Raw genomic sequence first — 20,766 nt, forward strand, 5'->3', positions numbered from 1 at the left:
TAGAATTACCATAGTTGTGTCGCTCATACTCGTGCATTTTTCAAATTTTGATTGAACCTATCATCCCTAAAGAGGATGCATTATTCTCTCAATATAAACTAGAAACTGAATATCGCCCGCTAATATGACGAATAATTTAAATCCAATTTACTAAATCCAGTGAACATTCATAATAATCGTTAATTTACTGGTCATAATAATGATTTAAGTTTAACTTCAGCATTAATAACATCTTACACAACTTTTTTAAACTTAAATACAACTGCCACTCATATCACAGCAGACACAGTAAGTATCACTTCTAATTCTACTTAATTAGATAACGAAAGAAGTAAGAAACGGCGAGACAGAAAAATTTGGCTATGGTGGTGAAAGAATAAAGTGGCCCTTAAAGGACACTTTAATTTTATTCGAAATGTGTGGCTATTGATCAATCATACAAGTTAGGTTGTGTATTTATATTCTTACCCAAAATTTATAATAATTATAAAGAAGCCTCAATTATTAATGAAAGTATTTTTATTTGGATGTAATTAGGGAGGGGTTAATTTTTTGGACTTTTTGTAACTTGGGCCTTCAATAGTCATGTGTATAAAGATCCAATATTTTAAACTAATATTGGACATAGTTAACAAAAATTGTGACGTTACTACTTACTCGTTTATCAAAAAAACCTCATAAAGCAAATTGTAAACAAGAAAAAAAAACTCATAAGCAAAAGTGTCTACTATAATAATAATAATAATAATAATAATAATAATAATAATAATAATACTTGATTATATACATTATTTCATCAAAGCATTGATTTCAGCCAAAATATATAACAATTCCTTAAATGTAATTTTAAAAAGATTAATATATATATATATATATATTAATTTTAAAATAACTGAAATTAGATCGTGAATAATATATATGTAATTCAATTGTCTTCAATTACTATACTAATCTAACCGTGATATTATATAACTAAGATATTTTGGTAATTAAGTTTAATTAAATTGGTCTAATGGCTTAACTGCATTTGGTTTTGAAAACAGGATAAAACAAGACATTGAAAATAAGACACAAAAGACAGAGATACAAAATTAGTATTGTTATATTTTGTTTGGTGATAAACTAGCACAATTTATAAAATTTTAAATTATTATCATTTTTTCAATTAATAAATTTGGAAAGAAAAATATAATAATAAAAAATATAATTATAAAAAATTAACAAGAATAATAAAAAAATAAAAAATAAATTGTGTCTCTTGTTAGTGTCTCTGTGTTCTCTTGTCAGAGTAGACCCAAAATACACTAATGCAGTGTCTCTCGACACAATATTTCTATTCAAAATTTTTATATCTCATCTGTCAAATACGATTTTGTGTTTTTGTGTCTCTATAGACAAGTGCAACCTTAAAAATTGATAAAAAAAATCAGTTGATTAGACATTTAGACTTGATTACAAAAATAATTTGTTCATCTAATATTTCTTATAAAATAAATTTAAATATTTTCATTTTTAAATATATTAAAAATTTAAATGTTGGACTATATTTACATATGTAGTTACTAAAATTTGTGTTTATTATTTGTATTACTCATTACATATGTGGTTACTAAAATGTAGGGTTTACAATTTAGAATTTAAACGTTTATGATTTATGTATTTAAAAAAGATTTACGCGAATATGCATTTTTAGTTGATGAATTTGAACAATTTTTTTTATATTTTTGTAACAGAGTAAATACAAGAATAATAAATAATCAATATATATATATGAATTTAAAACATATTGGCGAATAAGATATATAAAATATAATCGTTTTAAAGAATTTACTTAGTATGTTATAATTTTTTTATCATGAGAAAAATAAATAAATTTTAAAATATTAGATGTCAATGTTATTATAAATATTAAAATATTTTTATATTATAATTAGTATTTAATGTTAAAGGTTTATAGCTAATAGTTTAGGATTTATGGTTGAGTATTGCATCTAGGGATTAGTGTTTAGGGTCTTATGTCTTAGGATTTTAGAGTTTGAGATTTAGGATTTAGGGTTTAGGATTTGTGGTGCAAGGGTTAGATTATTAGAAATGATAGTTTAGGGTTTATGATTTAGAATTTGGAGTGTAAAATTTAGGGTTTAAGGTGCAAGGGTCAGAGGAATAGAAATGATAGTTTAGGGTTTAGGTTTTAAGGGTTAGGGTTTAGAGTTTAGGTTTAAGGTTTAGGGTTTAGGGTTTAAGGTTTACGGTGCAAGGATTATAGTATTAAAAATGATAGTTTAGGGTTTAGGATTTATGGTGCAAGGGTTAGAGTTTTAGAAATGATAGTTTAGGATTCAAGGTTTGGAGTGTAGAGTTTAGGATTTATGGTACAAGGATTACAGGATTAGAAATGATAGTTTAGGGTTTAGAATTTAGGGTTTAGGGTGCAAGGGTGCAAGGGTTAGAGTATTAGAAATGATAGTTTAGGATTTAAGGTTTAGGGTACAAAGGTTACATGACTCGAAATTATAGTTTAGGGTTGAGGATTTAGGAGTTAGGAGTTAGGGGTTAGGAGTTAGAGTATTAGAAATGATCGTTTGTGTTTAGGGTTTAGGGTGTAAGGATCAAAGTATTAAAAATAATAGTTTAGAGTTTAGGATTTAGGGTTTATGTCACAGGATTTAGCATTGAATTTGAATCCTCTAAATTTTAGATTTTCACTTTAGAGGATAAAGTGAAATCTCTCACCATTGAATGTTTTATCTCTCATGTTTTCTCTCGATCCCACCTATGAAATAAATGGTGATAGATTATACTTTACCCTCTAAAGTGAAATTCAAACTTTAAAGAATCTGAATCCTTTAGCGTTTAGGTTTTAAGTTTTAGTATTTAGGATTTAGGGTTTAGAGAAATTCCTTTTTATATTTTTGTAACATCGAGTTAATTAAAGAATAATAAATAATCAATATATATTTTTATACGAAATACTGAAATCTATTATTTAAAAATAATTATGCTACTAAAAGATTGGGTTCGAGAATTAAAAATGAATTTTGAATTAAAAAAATACATAATGATCAAAATAGATAATGTAGCAAATTGGATAAGTCTGAAGACATTTTTGCTGGAGAAGATTATGCAACAGCACTTTTTGATAGAGAATTGTTTATGACAGTTGGTAGTAACATGAGTCTGAAGTAATTGAAATTAAATATTTGTCTCGAAAATTATAATTTGATGAAAATATTAATGTTGTCATTAAAAGTTAAAATCTAGATTAAATTATTTTAAAAAAATTAATTTTGATTTAATTCTATAACTATCAATATGATTTTATTTATACTAATATGTAATTATGGTTTTATATACAAATTGAGAAAAAAAATACTATTTTTAAATAGCATAATAAAAATTAATTATTTCTATTTGTACAATAGACTTAACACCTAATACAAGATAAGATTCGAACCTAGGAACGCGATTAAGGCTCAGGCTCCATTACCTCAACAACAATAACCTACCCGAGAAGTCAAGAGAGGCGAAGCGAATTAAATGCGAAACCCTGAAGTATACCACAATAGCAAGGCAATTATACCTGCGAATGTTATCTCAGCCGCTCGCGTAGAGCCTGGTGATGCATACTACGTATACTGTGAATGTTATCGTTTCATTGTTGAATGAATTTCAATTTGTGGTCTGAGGTTGTTCATTCAATAATACTACACACCAAAGCCTAATGATAGCAGAATGAGACAAGTTATACAAGTCCTACAGCTTTATATTTTTATTGAAATTGAAAATTGAAATTGAAAATTCACTAATATATCAAATCGAAGCCTGATATCTTTGAAAAAGTTAGATAATAAAAGGTTTTTTTTTATCATTTTTTACTGACTTATGTTTAAATAATAATATTTACTTGGATATTCAATAGTAGGCAACAAGTTTTTATCTGTTCCTGCCCAAGCATAATGTTCTAAGTGAGAATTAGTTCTTGACAGTTGCATGTTATGACTCTTTTGTACTATGATACAAAGTTATATGTTGCATGAGATGTATTTTGGACATACTAAAGACCTTAGATTTTACAGTAATTGTATTCACAATCTGTCATTATCTTTTCAAACTCTTCTTTCCCTGACTTAGCATATGTCTCATTTGGTTATCATAAGCCTTTGGTCACATATGTATGTGATAAAACTCTTTACTATACATGTATAACTGCTAAAGTAATTGAGTTCTACCACTTCTTATATAGACTTATGTAGAAAGAGATAGAATTGTTACTAATCCTCTGTGCAAGCCCTTTAGTATTTGCATGTTTATTTTATAAATTTGTTTGTAGTTATATCTGTAGGAGTACAGATAGGGTTGGAGCTTTTAAGGATATCTAGTTATATATTAGATAGAGCAGATAGTTAAAGAAGGTTGACTTCCTTGTGACTTTCTTACTTGTGTAAGTTCTCTTCATCTTATTCGTTGAATTGCTTAGAAAGTCTTTCCCTAAGCTTAGTATGATGTCTTGAATCGAGAAAAAGATCATATTGTTGGATTGAAGTTGAGTATCTTGTTTCTCCAATTTTCCTGTGCATTTGCAGAATTGCTACCAGAGGACTATGGTAACCAAGCAGCCCCATATCAAACAGCTGTCCATGGTACTTACATCACTACAGGAGAATTTTGAGACTATAACTAGAATAGTGTAATTTTACGTATTTGATGTACCCACTACGAAGAACGAACTGTACAACTTCACTTTGTTAATGTTGATGGTAATTTGTGTGTATCATTTTAACAGGATCAAAACCTGGCCCTGATAACAAAGAAGGCTTCCAATTTGTCTTTTGACATTTTAATGATATACGTTGGGGTTTTTCTGGTAAAGAGTTTAGTTTAAAAGAAAATTTTTTTAACTGAACTATCAAGTAGTCAAGTGGGCCTATTTGTTAAAATATTAAATTATAAGGGAAGCCCAACAATTAAGTAGAATTTTCTTTTGCTTGGCCTCAAAACTTACACAACTTCTACTGTCCAAAAAAGAAAAAGAACTTACATAATTTCTTGGAGAAAATAATAACGAAAAACTCCTTTTAAGATTGTTCCTTTTTTTTTCAGGTTCAAGAAAAAAAAAGATTATTCTTTCTTCTAACGAGCGAAATTAATCAAATTATTAAGATGTCAAAAGCATTATAAACCACAATTCTAGCAGGACCCCACACATAATTGAAGGATGTCCAAAGTATTCATTAGTTTCAACAAAGTGGTCATGTCCCACACAGTCCACATAGAGAGAAGACAGCATAATAAACCACTATTCTAGCGTTCTTGTGTGCATAATTTGAACCAGTTGTGTGAATTGAAAAATTAGATAAGCCAAAAGACTAGATACACTATATCATGCATGTCTCATAATGTTCTCACAAACTAGCATAACATGTAGATATTAATATTTAGCATTAGTAGCTGTTGATAATAGTCCTCACAATAGCAGTGACATGCATAGCTAACAAGGAACACATTCCAAAACCTACATGTGCACTTGCATGCTAATGCTCCCTTGACATAGTTAAGCCAATTTAGATGACCATCATAGATGTTGAAATTATATTGGGGTAACAAAAAAAATGGACATTTAAATCGGCGCTAATATTGTTCACGGACCATTCTAGCATAGAGTGCACTAATAACATTAAACCTTCTACTAATACGTGACAGTAACCAAAATATTAAACATTCATAATACTAAGACATAAGTAGGTTCCTAAAGCATGCATATAACAACCATAGGTGCTCATGGCAAGATTTCTCTTGCAGTCTTTCAAGAATTCCAATCAACCAGGGACCGCTGAAAAAATTCATCTCGCATTTCATTGAAGTGCTCCGTAGCCAACGCAAGCGCAGTGTCCATCCTTATCTTGTCAGCTATATAGTCAATGTTGTTCTGAAAAAGTGAGTGACAAATAAAAGATAATGTTATACTTACTTCCCCATCTGTATTAGGCTTAGATAATGTGAAGACAAAAAAAATTAAGGAAAGAAAACCTTTCGCTGCCCAACAGGATTGAGAGTAAACAGCTGCTCCATTTGGAGCCAGAGAAGCATCCCCAATTTGTCATAGTAGCTGCATGGATAATCATATTATAGAGCCCATAATGATTCAATGAAGATAATATTAACAAAAAGCTAGCAACTGTCAAAATATGCTACCAATTGTTCATATTTGGTACTCCAAGGACAAAATTTGGGTGCCATTCAGCTAGAAGAGGTCTGCTGTCAAAAACATTCAGGTCAGGGTACACGACTTTCATGACCTTATCTAGTGCCCTTGCCTACAAATAAACCATAGAAGAGGACCATGAAAAATGTTGTGTTAATAATCGCAAAATATGGATACTCGATTGCATAAATGCATATTGATTTGCTTCAATTTGAGCACTATATGGAGATTGTGTCAATTTATATGATGACACAAATGACTCTTATGAGTCTCTTATTGTATATATATAGCTGAGAATTCCCATGAATGCTTATTGGTTTATGGCTAATCATAAAGGTGAGGAACTCACAAGATATTGAAAGACAAATTAAGGATCAATTTATTTGATGTGTGAAGAATGATTATTCATAGAAAGATAGCAACACTACTAACTAGAAAAAGGTGCATGTTAATGTTGAACTATGCTTTTTGGTAGGATCAAAAAATATTGACATAGTTTCATTAGCATATGCTTCTGGTTGGCAAACATTCAATGCATTAATGCACTATAAATCAAGTTGAACAAAATCCACCACATTTTGAGTTCACACAATTTTTAATATGAAATAAACTTAATTTTTTTATTTGTCTTCTTTTTTTCTATCTTGTACAGTATGAAAAGCCCACTTTCCATTGGGAGAAAACTACATCATGGGGGGAACCACTCCAAAATAATGAAAATGGAGCATAATAGGAGTGATTTACTGGTAAGGTATTTATTTATGTGGTTAATAATTTGAAAATCAATAGTGTTCATTTATGTATAATAAAAGGAAATAATTTTTTTTTACAAAAAAATGTAACATAATTAATAATAATATATTAGAGATAATTTTGTATAGTAAATACATCATAGTCTAATAAGCTTGGAATTATATTATCATTTTCTATTAAAAAAAGAGGAAAATAGGGTGGTTAGTATTACAACAAATTTGCATGCATGGAAGAATATAAATCAACATATCAACCGTCAAACCACGTAGCTCATATGGGGCGACACTTATCACATCCGAAGCAGCATGAACCCTCCCTATATGGGTTTCAAGTGTTGGAAAACTATCAAACAGCCATATTTTTTCATTTGGGATGTCCACTGTCATAAGATAGTAGTGGTTTTCTTTTGAGGGTTTCAGCACATCTTTCATTTGAACATAAATCTGAATAATATACATGACAATCATGTGAGAACGTATCAGCATGTTGCAAAGAGAAAAATCAATGAAAGGGATACGAGGTGAACTTACATATTTCAGAGCAGTTGGTTTGGGGAAGTAATCATCGGCATAATACGTGATAACATTCTCGTCGTCGATCTCCGAGTCTAGTATGAAGTCCTACAAGGAAGGATCAAAGCAAAGTTTATTTATTTGTGTCCCAAATGTGAATGTTAGGTAGGTTTTTAAAGTGAATAACTACTTACTTAGAAAATGACTGGGAGGGACTAGACAGTGCATTCATGGAGTTGAGTTTGTGTCCATGCAGTTTTATAAGATATGAGCTCCATGACATAGTCCGATGGATCATTCCCTGGCAAAAGGCAAGAGAATGCTTCACGGTCCATAGTATGAGATCCTCTCTTGAAAAGAACTTCATTCAAACTCAGTGAAGCACCAAATAAATAAGCCGCTGCCTGAGCCTCCTCAAGGCTATAACGCATTGCCCTTATAATCTTGAAGTTTAAACGAATAAGCTGTTAAGACATGGAACAAGTTGTTAGGGTTTGGATAATGGCGGAAGATAAGCACCTAATAGTCCATAGACAATGCTTCTTACCGGTGGAAAGGTGACCCCCACAGTAGTGCAGCTCAACTTCAGTGGTGGTTCTCGCGTTGGCTTGCGCATCTTACCACTGCTCTTCATATCCTCTGGAGAGCGTTGAGCAATCTTTGCAATCTTCGAAGGTTTTGGTGTTCCAGGCACGGAAGGTGCACAACATCCAACATTCTCACCAAGTCCACCCTGGACAAGTTGAAAACAAAAAGAAGCACTACATTAACAACGACAAATGAGTTTAAAATAGGTTCATGTGAAATGTGGTAAACATAATTGCCATGACTAGGGCTGGAAGTGAGTCGAGCTGAGTCGAGCTAGACCAAGCTCAAGCTCGACTCACAAAAATTGAGTTTGGCTCACGGCTCGTTTCATTAATAATCGAGCCTATTTTTTAAATTCAAATTCGGCTCATCGAAAGCTCACGAGCTGGCTCAAATAATAGAAATATAAATACATAATCTATAATTCTATATCAATAAATTATAACTTATATATTTTAAAAAATATTTAAAAAGATCAATTTTATATATTGTTATCTATCAATAAATTATAAATTTTTTATTTATATCCTACATCAAAATTATATGTAAAAAATAAATATGAAAATTTAAATAATTAATATCATTAATATATATGGTTATATAGTACTATTTTATATGTATATAGGGGTGGCAGGAGTACCCGAACCCGCGGGTACCCGACCCGCCCCAACCCAATCGGGGCGGGTTAAAACCCGACTGGGAATGGGGCAGGTTTTGGTCGGGGCGGGGCGGGGTCGGGGTCAGGGTAAACCTGCCCTGGAGTGCATAGTATATATACACAATTTCAATTTTAGGGTTTCTCTTTCTCAGTTCTCACAGCCGCAACCCTAACAGCTTCACTCCTTGTCTCCTTCAGGTTTGAGGCTTTGTGCCCCCATTCCCCCAACCCTAACAGAGAAAGGTCACCCGTCACCTCTTCCTCTTCAGCCGCAACCCTCTTCCTCTCCCGCCGAGCCAATCACCACCACGACGCTACCTTCCTCCGAGCCCCTCGCCCATTTCCTCTTCCTCTTCAGCCGCAACCCTCTTCCTCTCCTGCCGAGCCAATCACCGCCGCGACGCCACCTTCCTCCGAGCCCCTCGCCCACTTCCTCTTCCTCTTCAGCCGCAACCCTTTTCCTCTACCGCCGAGCCTCTCATCGCCGCAACGCTACCATCCTCCGAGCCCCTCGCCGAGTCTTCATCTGCTGAACAGTGAACCCCTCGCTGTGTCACTGCGCTGCTGTCCTGCGCTACCGAACCTCTGTGCTGCCCTCTTTGTCTCCGTCTTCCTCCTCTAGTAACTGGTAAGTTGCCCCTTTCTCTATCTCATGCTCTCTCTGCTGCCATATCTTAAAGCTTGAGTGCATTAATATTGTCATATCTTAGTGAGGTTATGTAACTATATTTCTGTTCAGGTCTATCATCACATGTATGTTCATTTGCAGGAACAATTTTAGTTTATGGGGCCGATTTTGTCACAGGATTAACTGTTCAAAAGAATAAACACTGTTTGGAGAAAATTGAGATCTTAAACTTCCTTTATTTTTTGTACTAAAAATTGAATACGAAGGGAAGACATTTTTTCTATCTCTGAATCTTTATATTTGTGTCCTATTTTAGTTACCAAACACAGCCTTGATGAATTCATCCTTGATTCACACTGCATTATAACCATTAATTCATGCTGGGTTAGTGTGTGGTTTTATTGAGTGAATTAGAGTATTATTCTTCTTTTTCATTCCTTTGAAGTCATATATTCAACCTGTGCAGAATACTTTGAAGTCATATATTCTTCTTGTATTATTGATATTAATTGAACTTTCAATTTGATAACAAACATATTCATCCTTGATTTTTAATGTTTTAGCTGAGTATGCTATTGTTTACAAACAAGATGGGCTTACCGGTGGCCATGCGATCATGCTCGGTGCGGATCCTTTGAGTAAAGCTGCTGCACTTGAAGCATTGCATGCTTATCCCGGTATGGTTTTCTAAATGCTGCCACTGATTAGTGGCATTTGTGTTTTCTAAAGGTACATATTTACTAAAATGTTGTGTTCTTAATTGTTATTGAGAATGATGTTGTTGAAAGTTGAAACATGAGTCTTAGCAATATACAAGTTATGTTAGCATTTTCATTGTCCTTTATGGTTGATGAAATGTTTAAAACTTACACAGATTTTTCCTCTGCTGAACTTAAATGTGGAGGACTGGTAAAATTTAGGCAGTTTGCAAGTTGGAGGGGGAATAAATTCGGACAATTGTTTGAGTTACATCGAGGAAGGAGCAAGCCACGTCATTGTCACATCCGTAAGTTCTTCTTTGAGTTTTTCCACCTTTTAATTGCCATTAACTTTCATCCATTGAGAAAGCATTTGTATTGGATAATTGTTCCACTAATGTTGCTATGATAGATGAACTGTTGGGGCGTCTAGATTCTTCATTCTTGATGTTGGGGGGTAAATTGTTACATATGCGTTGTTGTGCTCATATATTAAATTTGATTGTCAAGGATGGTTTGAGTATAGTGAAGGAAAGTATTGAAAAGATTCGTAGTAGTGTATTGTATTGGACTGCAACACAGAAAAGGAATGAAACTTTTGTGAGTTGGTGTGCTAAAACAGCGATTCCATTTACTAAGAAATTGGTTCTTGATTGTCCGACTAGGTGGAACTCAACTTATTTGATATTAGAAACTGCATTGTTATATAGATCTGTCTTTCCTAGGTTAAGGCAGAAAGAACCCCAATATAAAACTGTGCCAAGTAATGAGGAGTGAGAACTTGCCAAGGAAATATGTGATAGATTGAAGTTGTTTTATGATGTTACTCAGCTGTTTTCTGGTTCTAAATTTCCGACGGCCAATCTTTACTTTACATTGGTTTGTAAAATAAAAGTCTCATTGGATGAATGGCAACTTTCTAGTAATTCTTTAATTGCTAATATTGCATCTAGCATGAAGAAGAAATTTGAGAAGTATTGGGATGAGATTCATGGCATTATGGGTGTTGCTGCTATTTTAGATCCTAGGTACAAGATGGTTGGAGTTGAGTTTCAAACTTGGCTTACTAGCTCACGAGCTTAGCTTATCGAACTATTAACGAGTCAAGCTCGAGCTAGCTCATGAGCTAGCTTGACTCACTTCCAGCTCTAACCATGACTTTACCCCTCATTTGAAGAGGGATGTAAGAGGAGTGGACCGGGGCAGCTATTGTGGCAACTGAAGAGGAACCTCCAGCGCCGGACCTGTTGAACATGCGGGTCTGATCTTGATGAATAATAGAGCCCAATATAATAGTGTCCTCATTCCAGTTGCCAAGGATCCCCGAGTGCAGTAAGGGTTCCATAAAGGGTACGATGTCACCCGCAGGTTGGTCAGCTGGTTTTTCGGGGATGTAGACCTCCTTCTCATCTCTTGCAACCGGAATGGTAATGTTCTTCCCTTCGACGACGTCATCATCGTCAACAACAATGACATCAGAGGCGGCGTTGTGAGTGTTGCTCGGTTGTCGATCTTTCTGTCCGAAAGTTTTCAGCGCTTGGTCAACCAAACTAATGGCTCTTTTCAGGTCGCCGGCAATAGCTCCAACCTGCTCGGCTCCCTGCTCGAAAGTCTGTTTATGAGGAACAGATTATGATTTCGGTAAGTTAGTTATGTCAATTTCGGAACCAAAATATGGTTATGTAACTCAGGGATTTTTTCAAACGGATTTATCTGAAGAACCTTGAACATATTCTTGGCAGGACCCTCCATGGTTTCATTCAGGACCTTCAACGCAGCACAAACATCACTGTTCTGAGAAAACAACATAAATTCACACATTAATATCATATGACTACGACATTATAGTGTAAAATAAATGAGAATGAGTAGCAAGGAGCAATGTACCGCAGGAGGAGGTGACCCATCTTGGTGTTCTCCCACAGTCTTTACATTAGAATCCATGATAGGAGAGAACCAGTTCTTGGGTAGTGAATGGTAAAGCAACAGAAGCCCTTTTTAAATGGTGTGAATGGTAAGACATAATCCTACTTAAATGGGTAGTGAAGCGTTGTCTTGGGAAGTGAATGAATAGAGGTAATGAGTGAAATTTTCTTAGGCCATGTCATAGGGTGGCGTTATGGGAAAAGAGAAAGCATAATATCTAGCTTAATCTCCCTTCTGGGGTCTGTAGCAGAAAATCTGACGGTTAAACCATCTTGCATCCATGAGAATGGAAGAATCTCAGTATAACCTTCAGGTCTTCTATTCTCCTAACTTATGCTAACACCCTATTCAACCTATGTGAATAAGACATCTTTGTATCTTCTCTTCTCCTAACCTGCCAACACCATACGTAACCTAAGTGAGTGAGACATGATGGTGTCACTAATCATCCACAACACTCAAACATCAACTAATATATTAGCATCCAATCTTCCTATTTGACATGTGTATAAAGTTATTATAATTTAATATATTTAATGGGATAAAAAATAAGATATAATTGATAATGTCAAATACAATTATGAATTCTTGAAAAAAATAAAAAATGGGTAATGTGGTGAAATAAATAAACTTCTTGGACAAAAAATTCTAATACATTGTTTAAATTTTTTTTTAACATACACACCATTTTTTTTGTTAAAATAATTCATAGTTTGAAATCTTTAATTTTATTGTGCTGGTTTACATTTTTTTTGTATTATATTTTTAAATCATTGATTACAATAAAAAATTCGAAAAAATTAGATTTACGTTAGAGGAACAGAAAAGACTTCAATCATTAAACTGTTATTATACACTTAAATATTTGTGTAGTCAAGCAATACATTTGGGCATTATAAGCTCCTGCTATCTATTTTTTAAATTGGTGGGAGAATAATTCTAATTAGAATTACAATAGTTGTGTCGCTCATATTCATACATTTTTCAAATTTTGATTGAACCCATCATTCCTAAAGAGGATGCATTATTCTCTCAATATAAACTAAAAACCGAATATCGCCTGCTAATATGACGAATAATTTAAATCCAATTTACTAAATTCAGTGCACATTCATAATAATCATTAATTTACTAGTCATAATAATGATTTAAGTTTAACTTCAGCACTAATAACATTTTACACAATTTTTTTTAACTTAAATACAACTGCCACTCATACCACAGCAGATACAGTAAGTACCACTTCTAATTGTACTTAAGTAGATAATGAAAGAAGTAAGAAACAGCGAGAAAGAAATAATGAAGTCACAAATTAGTTCTTACAACAAGTAGTTTATGCAACCTACTCTTTGCATGCAAGAAAAATGCCATCAATCCGTTTGATCCTTCATCTTGAACACAGTAGACAACTTTTCAATAATTTTCCCAATTTGAATGAACAACTCCTATTTCACTGCACTCTTGAGTCCCACAACCCCCTGATTACATCGACGAAGATATTGAAGATATGAAGTATTAGAGTTGTATAGGGTTAGATGTAACCCTAAACCCCTCTTGTAAATGTCACGTGACATGAATTTTACTAATAAATAATGAATAATATAAAAAATTAATCAAAACAGTAAAAAATAATAAATAATATGGATGAAGCATGAAGACCACCATTTGCGGAAAAATTTTAAAACAGGGAAAGACGGAAAAGATTTAAGAAATCGAAAATATTTTGAGAATTGAGAGTGCCAAAAAATGAAGATGGGTTGAGGAAATTTTGAGTGGTTTGATTCAAAAATTGAAAATGAAATTTTGTGTTTTCGAAAGCCGAGAATGACGCTTTCCTATTTCCGTCTTATCTTAACAATTTCTCTAATTCTTCCACGTGCCAATATTATGCTCACTTTAATCCGATTTTTTAAAAATAAATAATTTAATCATTTTAATTATTAAAATAAATAATTTATAGTGTATTTATTAATTTAAATAAATTGTCTATTTTTTATTATTTAAAATGAACGGTTTATTTTTATATCACTTTAAATATTTTTTAATATATATATATATATATATATATATATATATATATTAAACGAATAAGTATGATCTTTATTAAATTTATTATAATATAAGATTATTATGTTAAAAAAATTATTATACTAAATATTAATCTCTCCTCAAATGATAGAAATTAATGTGTTTGATAGGAATTTCAAAAGCTTTCAAAGAATGTAAAATTTGTAAAAAATAAAAAATATTTAATTTAATATTGAGAATCAATTTAAATGTTAACTCCTAAAACAAAAAGAGCTACAACGTCCATTTACATTTATAACTTTAATTTCAATTATTTGACAAAATTAATGTATTTTTCATTATAAATGTGATTTGTCAAGTCTTGTCAAAAGTAATATTTATTATCGTATTAAGTAAAAATTTGTACACAATTATTTTTATGTGATGTTTATATTTACGAATTGTTACCTCGTTTAATATATTTGATTAAATTATTAATTGATAATTCTCGACCATAAATTTACATAAAAATAACTACATATGAATTTTGAGTATGATAGTCAAATTGCAATTTCTAAAAACTATGAAACCAATTCTATTAAACAAGTTACATGCATAAATTTTCAGTAAATTCCATAATAAAATGGTTTAATAATAATAATAATAATAATAATAATAATAATAATAATAATAATATAAGTTTAACTAATATGTACTTTTAGAGTATATGATAAACTCTTATAATTAATAAAATTAATATTTTTATTTAATAAATATAAAATAAATGCATTGAATTTTATATTTTTAATAAAAAAATTTAATTTATAAACTTAACGTGTATTTTTAAGTACAAAATAGATAAATCCTAATAACACTTTAAAAGTGAAATAATAATGATCGTATAGGATAACGATAAATCTTTATTTCCGTGTTAATAAATACCCATATTAAGTTCCTTTTGATAATTTCTTCTGTGCAACCAAAATCGTGGTAATGGAGAGCAAATGTCTTAAGGTATTAATTGCAGAGTCCTATATATTGAATTGAACAAACAAATAATAATCAGCATTCAACAGGATGGATTAATAACACCACTATATATCTATAATCTATAATAATAGAAAAAGTATGAGTAACCAATGCTCTTATTATACAATGCAGGGTTTAATTGAAATTAAAATTAGATTTTGGGTACTGGAAATTTAATTGAAATTAATACTGAATTATAATCATTAATTATAAAGATTTGTTAATTTGAATGGTCCAAAAAATTAGGATTCAGTAAAACTAAAACACAAACTATGATCTATTCTCTATGAACGGCGCCGCCGACACAACCAAGAACGCAATTCCTCTCACCAACGTTACTATCTCTTTTTCTCACTGGCTCGTGTTCACCGGAAGTCGCTCCCGGAGACGTCGAAGTCCTCACCGGTGAACGCCCTTCTCCCAGCGTGTGGCTCCGTCCAGCGGCACTGCATCATGAGGTGAGAATGGTTCCATTGAAACCACCGGAAGAAGCTCCAGAACATTTTGTTGCCGACGGTCAGCAGCCTAATAAGGTGAGAATGGTTCGATGAATTGTTCACCATAGATGCTTATTTATATAAGAGTTAGATGTTTATATTTGCATGGAGGTATAATATCTTCAGAGATTTGTGCAGAATCCTATTAGTCTTAATAAAGAATGAGTTAGGTATCTATGCATGTAGGTGCATGTACTAGCGTAAAAAAACACTAGTTTTTTTGTGTGAAACTAGAATTTTTTTATTAATAAAGAGTGAGTTAGGTATCTATGCAGAAAAGTTTATTTTTATGTAAAGTGTATCATCTTTTATAATGAAAAACAAGGCCACAAATTAAATGGCCAAAAAAGCATATACAAATGGTTAAATAGCATGTTCTCTTCCAAGGAATAATCATGATAATCAGTTGAATTATGGGTTAATATATTGCTTTAATTAAAACAAAGAACAGAAAATGAGTTCATTTAGAAAAATTTTGGACACAAAGATTAACACACCATTGATGCTTATTTATATAACACTTAGAAGTTTATCTTTGCATGGAGGATATGAGTGTGTTAATGAGTCATGGAATATTAATATGCAAATTTAAATCAGTATGTATAAGCAATTTAATTGGTACATTAAACAAGTGGCTAGTTTAAAAGTAATCACTCATGATGTACTTGATGCCTAGAGAATAAAACGATGAGGAGATTATTATATTGTTAAATATAATAAGATAAAAATAACTGCATTGTTATTGTTAAGACTTTTCCCGAAAATGTAAACTAAATAGAATAATAAGAGACATGCATGTTTAGACACATATTATATATATGAGTATACATGATAAATGGCATATGCATAAAAAATGCCACTTTAGTGACATTGGATACACAAACTCAGTAATAAAATAAGTGTATATTGGGTGTATATGCTACTTTTTGATACCGGTGGTACACAATTTGATGTAGCACAGAGAATATTAGTATCTAAAATGCTTATATAATAGGTTAAATATAATAGTTTCTATCAATAGGTGATACCAATGCATTTTTTTCTAAATTAATATGGGTAGGATGATGCAGTTCAGTTATATTTTTGTATCCTTATATATGGAGTTTGGAAAGGATTTTTGTGCATCTCATTTACTAGTGAATTATCTAAATAGTTTTCATAAATCTGATTTTCGGTGTTTGTTTTCGTGATTATAAGCCATGCCAAGATTGGATGTTACTGAAGTTGGAAGTGAAGAGATGGATATTTGTTACGAGGTTTGGATTCTAGTTTCATCCTGCATTATAATACTTGGGACAATAACCATCATTTTTACATTTTGTTCGTTTATTTTGCGATTATAGGACATGCGGCTTTTGGATCTTTCACAGGTTGGAAGTGAAGTCATGGATCATGGTCACCAGGTTTGGTCTCAAGTTTAATTTTTGGTTGTCCTGAACCACATGGTTGTTTTAAACTTTAACGGTTTTGTTTTGTTTTTTTTCTTGTTTTTTTATAATAAATTTGATACTTAGGTACCGGATCACGATGGCCTTCGGGAAGATTAAATACCATGTGTTGGAATGCGGTTTGAGCAATTGGAAATGGCTCATGAACTCTATGTGACATACGCAAAGAACGTCGGGTTTGCTACTAAGATACAAATGACAACCTGTGATAAGATCACAAATCTACCCATTAACCAAGCTATTCACTGTAATAGGGATGGGTTCCGTGTGTCACGTGTCAAAGCGTCAACGCGAAAGAACAGGATCTCAGCCGCTGGGTGCAAGGCAAGGATCTACGTGAAGTTTGACAAGGAGACGCAAGACTGGTTTTTCTTCAAGGTGGAGCTGAGTCACTCGCACCCATGTTCAGCGAGAAAGGCGATGCACTACCATGAGTATAGGAAGCTGACCATGCATGCGAAGTGCGTGATCGAGGATAATGATGAGGCTGGAATTCGACCAAACAAGACTTTCCTAGCTTTGGCAAATGAGTCTGGGGGCCCATCTAACCTGGGATACTCGAAAAAGGATTTACGAAACTATATTACAGCTAGGCTTCGAACTAGCAACGTCAACATCGATGTCAGAGAGATGATGAACTATTTCATGAGAATGAAGGACATCAATCCAAACTTCTTCTACGCGGTGAATTTGGACGATGAGTGTAAATTTCAGAGTGCAGTATGGGTAGATGCAAGGTGTAGGGCGTCGTACGAATATTATGGAGATGTTGTGTCACTTGATAGCACATACAGCACAAACAAGTATGGAGCAATTAATATGGGGTTAGTTTTATTCATTTTTTCCCCTAGTTTGGTCGTGACTGATATTTGTTTTTGTCGCTGTTTTTTCATGTAGGCATGGATTACCGTTTGCGTCGTTCGTTGGTGTCAACCACCATGGTAAGTCGACCATCCTTGGTTGTGCTCTTCTTGGAAATGAGGAAATCCCAAGTTATGAGTGGGTTCTCCGCCAATGGGTCAAGTGCATGGGAACTGCTCCAGAGCGGATCATCATCGATCAATGCAAATCCATTTTTCAGGCAATAAAAAATGTGTTACCCGATACACGCCACTATTGGTGCATCTGGCACATTACGAAGAAGTTACCGCACAAGCTTGGAGGTTATCGCCGGTACAGAGAGTTGTATGATGAATTCAATGATATTGTGTGGAACTCTCGGACCGAGAAGTCATTTGAGGATAACTGGTATGAATTCATAGACGAGCACAACTTACATAACAACACATGGCTGTCAGGTCTGTTAGTGTACAATTATTTTTTTCTCATTTATTGAAATATTTTTGGTAGGTGGCTTTATATGATTTAATAAGAAATTTATTTTTCTTTATGTAGACCTCTTTGATGATCGACGCATGTGGGTCCCAATATTCTTCAAGGGTGAATTTTGGGCTGCCATGAAGAGCACGCAAAGGAGTGAGAGCATGCACTCATTCTACGAAAATTTCTTACACAGTCGGACTAGCTTGGTCCAATTTGTTCACGAATATGACAATGTGCTTGGAATTAAGGAGCAAAGGGAATTGGAGGATGATGCAGCAGACTCGAGGGGGGTTATCCCTTGTGCAACGACGTCACCTATGGAGAGACAATTTCAGCAGGAGTATACTACCTGCATGTTTAGGGATGTTCAAATTGAGTTTGTCAAGAAGGCTAACTGTAGGGTCTTTGTTGTTGTTGAAGAGGGGCCAGTGGTATGTATGAAGGTTGAAGAGGAAAAACTAGTGAATGATATTATTCTTTGTGTTCCGTACGACGTCCACTTCGATCGATCCACACAGGAGGTTCGTGGTGAGTGCAATCTATTTGAGAGTTCAGGAGTGTTATGCTGTCATTGTCTTGAAGTCTTCCATTCTTACAAGGTGTATAAAGTACCTACTCGATATGTACTCCCTCGTTGGAGCAAGAACATAAAGCGCAAGCATACTTATGTCAAGAGTAGTCACGACGTCAGTCGGTCGGATGAGAGTCATGTTGCATTCAGGGGACTATGTGCACACTTCTACAACATTGCTCAGGATTTTGTAAACGACGATGAAAAAACAGCCTTGCTTCATGCTGCTCTAGAAGAAACAAGAGCTAAGCTGACTGCTCATCATGCCAAGAAGAGGTCCGAGAGTGTGACGGACTCCTACAACAATATTGGCTCAAAAAGTTCGAATGTTGCCGCTGTGATGGACATCCAAGCCCCATCAAAGGTCAACACAAAGGGCCGGCCAAAGAGTAAGAGGCTCGGCGCTGCCCTGGAGAAGTCATTTAAAAAATCTGCTAGGAGGAGAAACAAGCATGACCCCCCGGTAAATGGGTGTATCAACCTCGACCCAGCATCTTTATTTGGTATTGTACTATGGAAGATTTTAACTGTTGACCTTTTGTTTTGTTAACCATGTGGTTTGTCCTGAGCCAACTCAAGATGTAAGATTCGGTGGTGTTGTAGGCCAGACTGATCCCGAACAAGTTGGTGGCTTCATGTCTTTGTTAAGCTCCTTTAGCAAAAGTTAAGTTTTGTTATACAATCCATTTATTTTTTTTTTCAAGATTAGTGGAAGAGGCTGGTTTCATGGGGTAATCATATAGGTTTTAAGTTGTCATGCAGTTGATCAGAGAGTAAGATTGGATTGATTACATGAAGCATGTTAATTACATTGGATGTTCATTACAATAAAGTATAGGATGTTTAATTTATCTGTATTCAATGATGGTCATTGATTACCTACTCCAATATGCGCACACATACCTACTTTACTAAACAACTTTTATAACCACAGGAATCTAATTTGCAAGAGAAATAAAACCATAGATCATTTTATGGTCACATAAGCAATAAATTCTTCTTCTATGCAACAACAAAATTCATCCTCAGTCATTATAAGGTGACATAAATAAATCCTTAAGCATATCAACATGTCATCCTAATGTGGCATATCTAAATCGCTAAGCACATGAGCAGCAACTTTCACAACTATAGTATGGTAGCTGTACATGAAAAAGGCATTATTCAATTAACTAAAGGTTATTCTTTTTTTTAATGCATTTTTAGTATAATCTAAAAGTGCATTAACATATACACTCCTAATTTTTTAATGATTTTCCTAACATGCCTTTAAGAAGTTAATTACAAATTTTGCTTGTTTGACATACATTATTCTTTCATTTCTAGTCGTTACACGAAACGTAGTTATCTTGGTTTAATTAAAACTTATATCTATGGTATTAACTTCAAATTTATTTTTATCTAATATTCTATTGTTAAATTAAATAATTTAACAACTTGTAAATTAATTCGTAAAGGATTATATATTATATTTATTATCAATTTTGGTGATTATATTATTTTATAAACATTATTAAAATGTAAAACATTACGTAAAAAAATTCTTTATTATTTGTTTTTACATTGGGGGGTGACTATAAATTGTTGGAATTTTATTAAGACTTCGTATCAAATTTAAAAATAACAATTTCTTATCAATGAGCGGATGTTCAACTTCACTATTCGAATGGATCTTTTATTTGTAGGTATTTGTGCATGTCGCGAACTTTTATGTTTTAAATTTGACCAACTTACACTGGATGTTCATTATAGTACATTTTAGGATGTTCAGTCTGATTGTAACTGTGGATGGTCATTGTTCCCATATTCCAATATTAATAAAAGTGACTACTTTACTATACAGCATTGTTAACTCCGAGAATCTAAGCTGCCAAAAATCAAAGACCCTTACATGGTAAACATAACCAAAGTATCATTTTAATGCCG

General features: G+C 33.1%; 1 protein-coding gene across 1 annotated transcript; it reads left to right on the forward strand.

Moving 5' to 3' along the window:
- The first annotated feature begins 17,060 nt into the window (after positions 1 to 17,060).
- On the forward strand, positions 17,061 to 19,508 carry LOC112770215 (protein FAR1-RELATED SEQUENCE 6-like). Its single transcript, XM_025814636.1, has 4 exons — positions 17,061 to 17,749; positions 17,844 to 18,244; positions 18,342 to 19,303; positions 19,410 to 19,508. The coding sequence occupies exons 1-4, from the start codon at positions 17,061 to 17,063 to the stop codon at positions 19,506 to 19,508; spliced, it is 2,151 nt and encodes a 716-aa protein (XP_025670421.1).
- Positions 19,509 to 20,766: the final 1,258 nt, after the last annotated feature.

This window comes from Arachis hypogaea, chromosome 1 (assembly GCF_003086295.3).
Source record: "Arachis hypogaea cultivar Tifrunner chromosome 1, arahy.Tifrunner.gnm2.J5K5, whole genome shotgun sequence".
Lineage (NCBI taxonomy): Eukaryota > Viridiplantae > Streptophyta > Magnoliopsida > Fabales > Fabaceae > Arachis > Arachis hypogaea.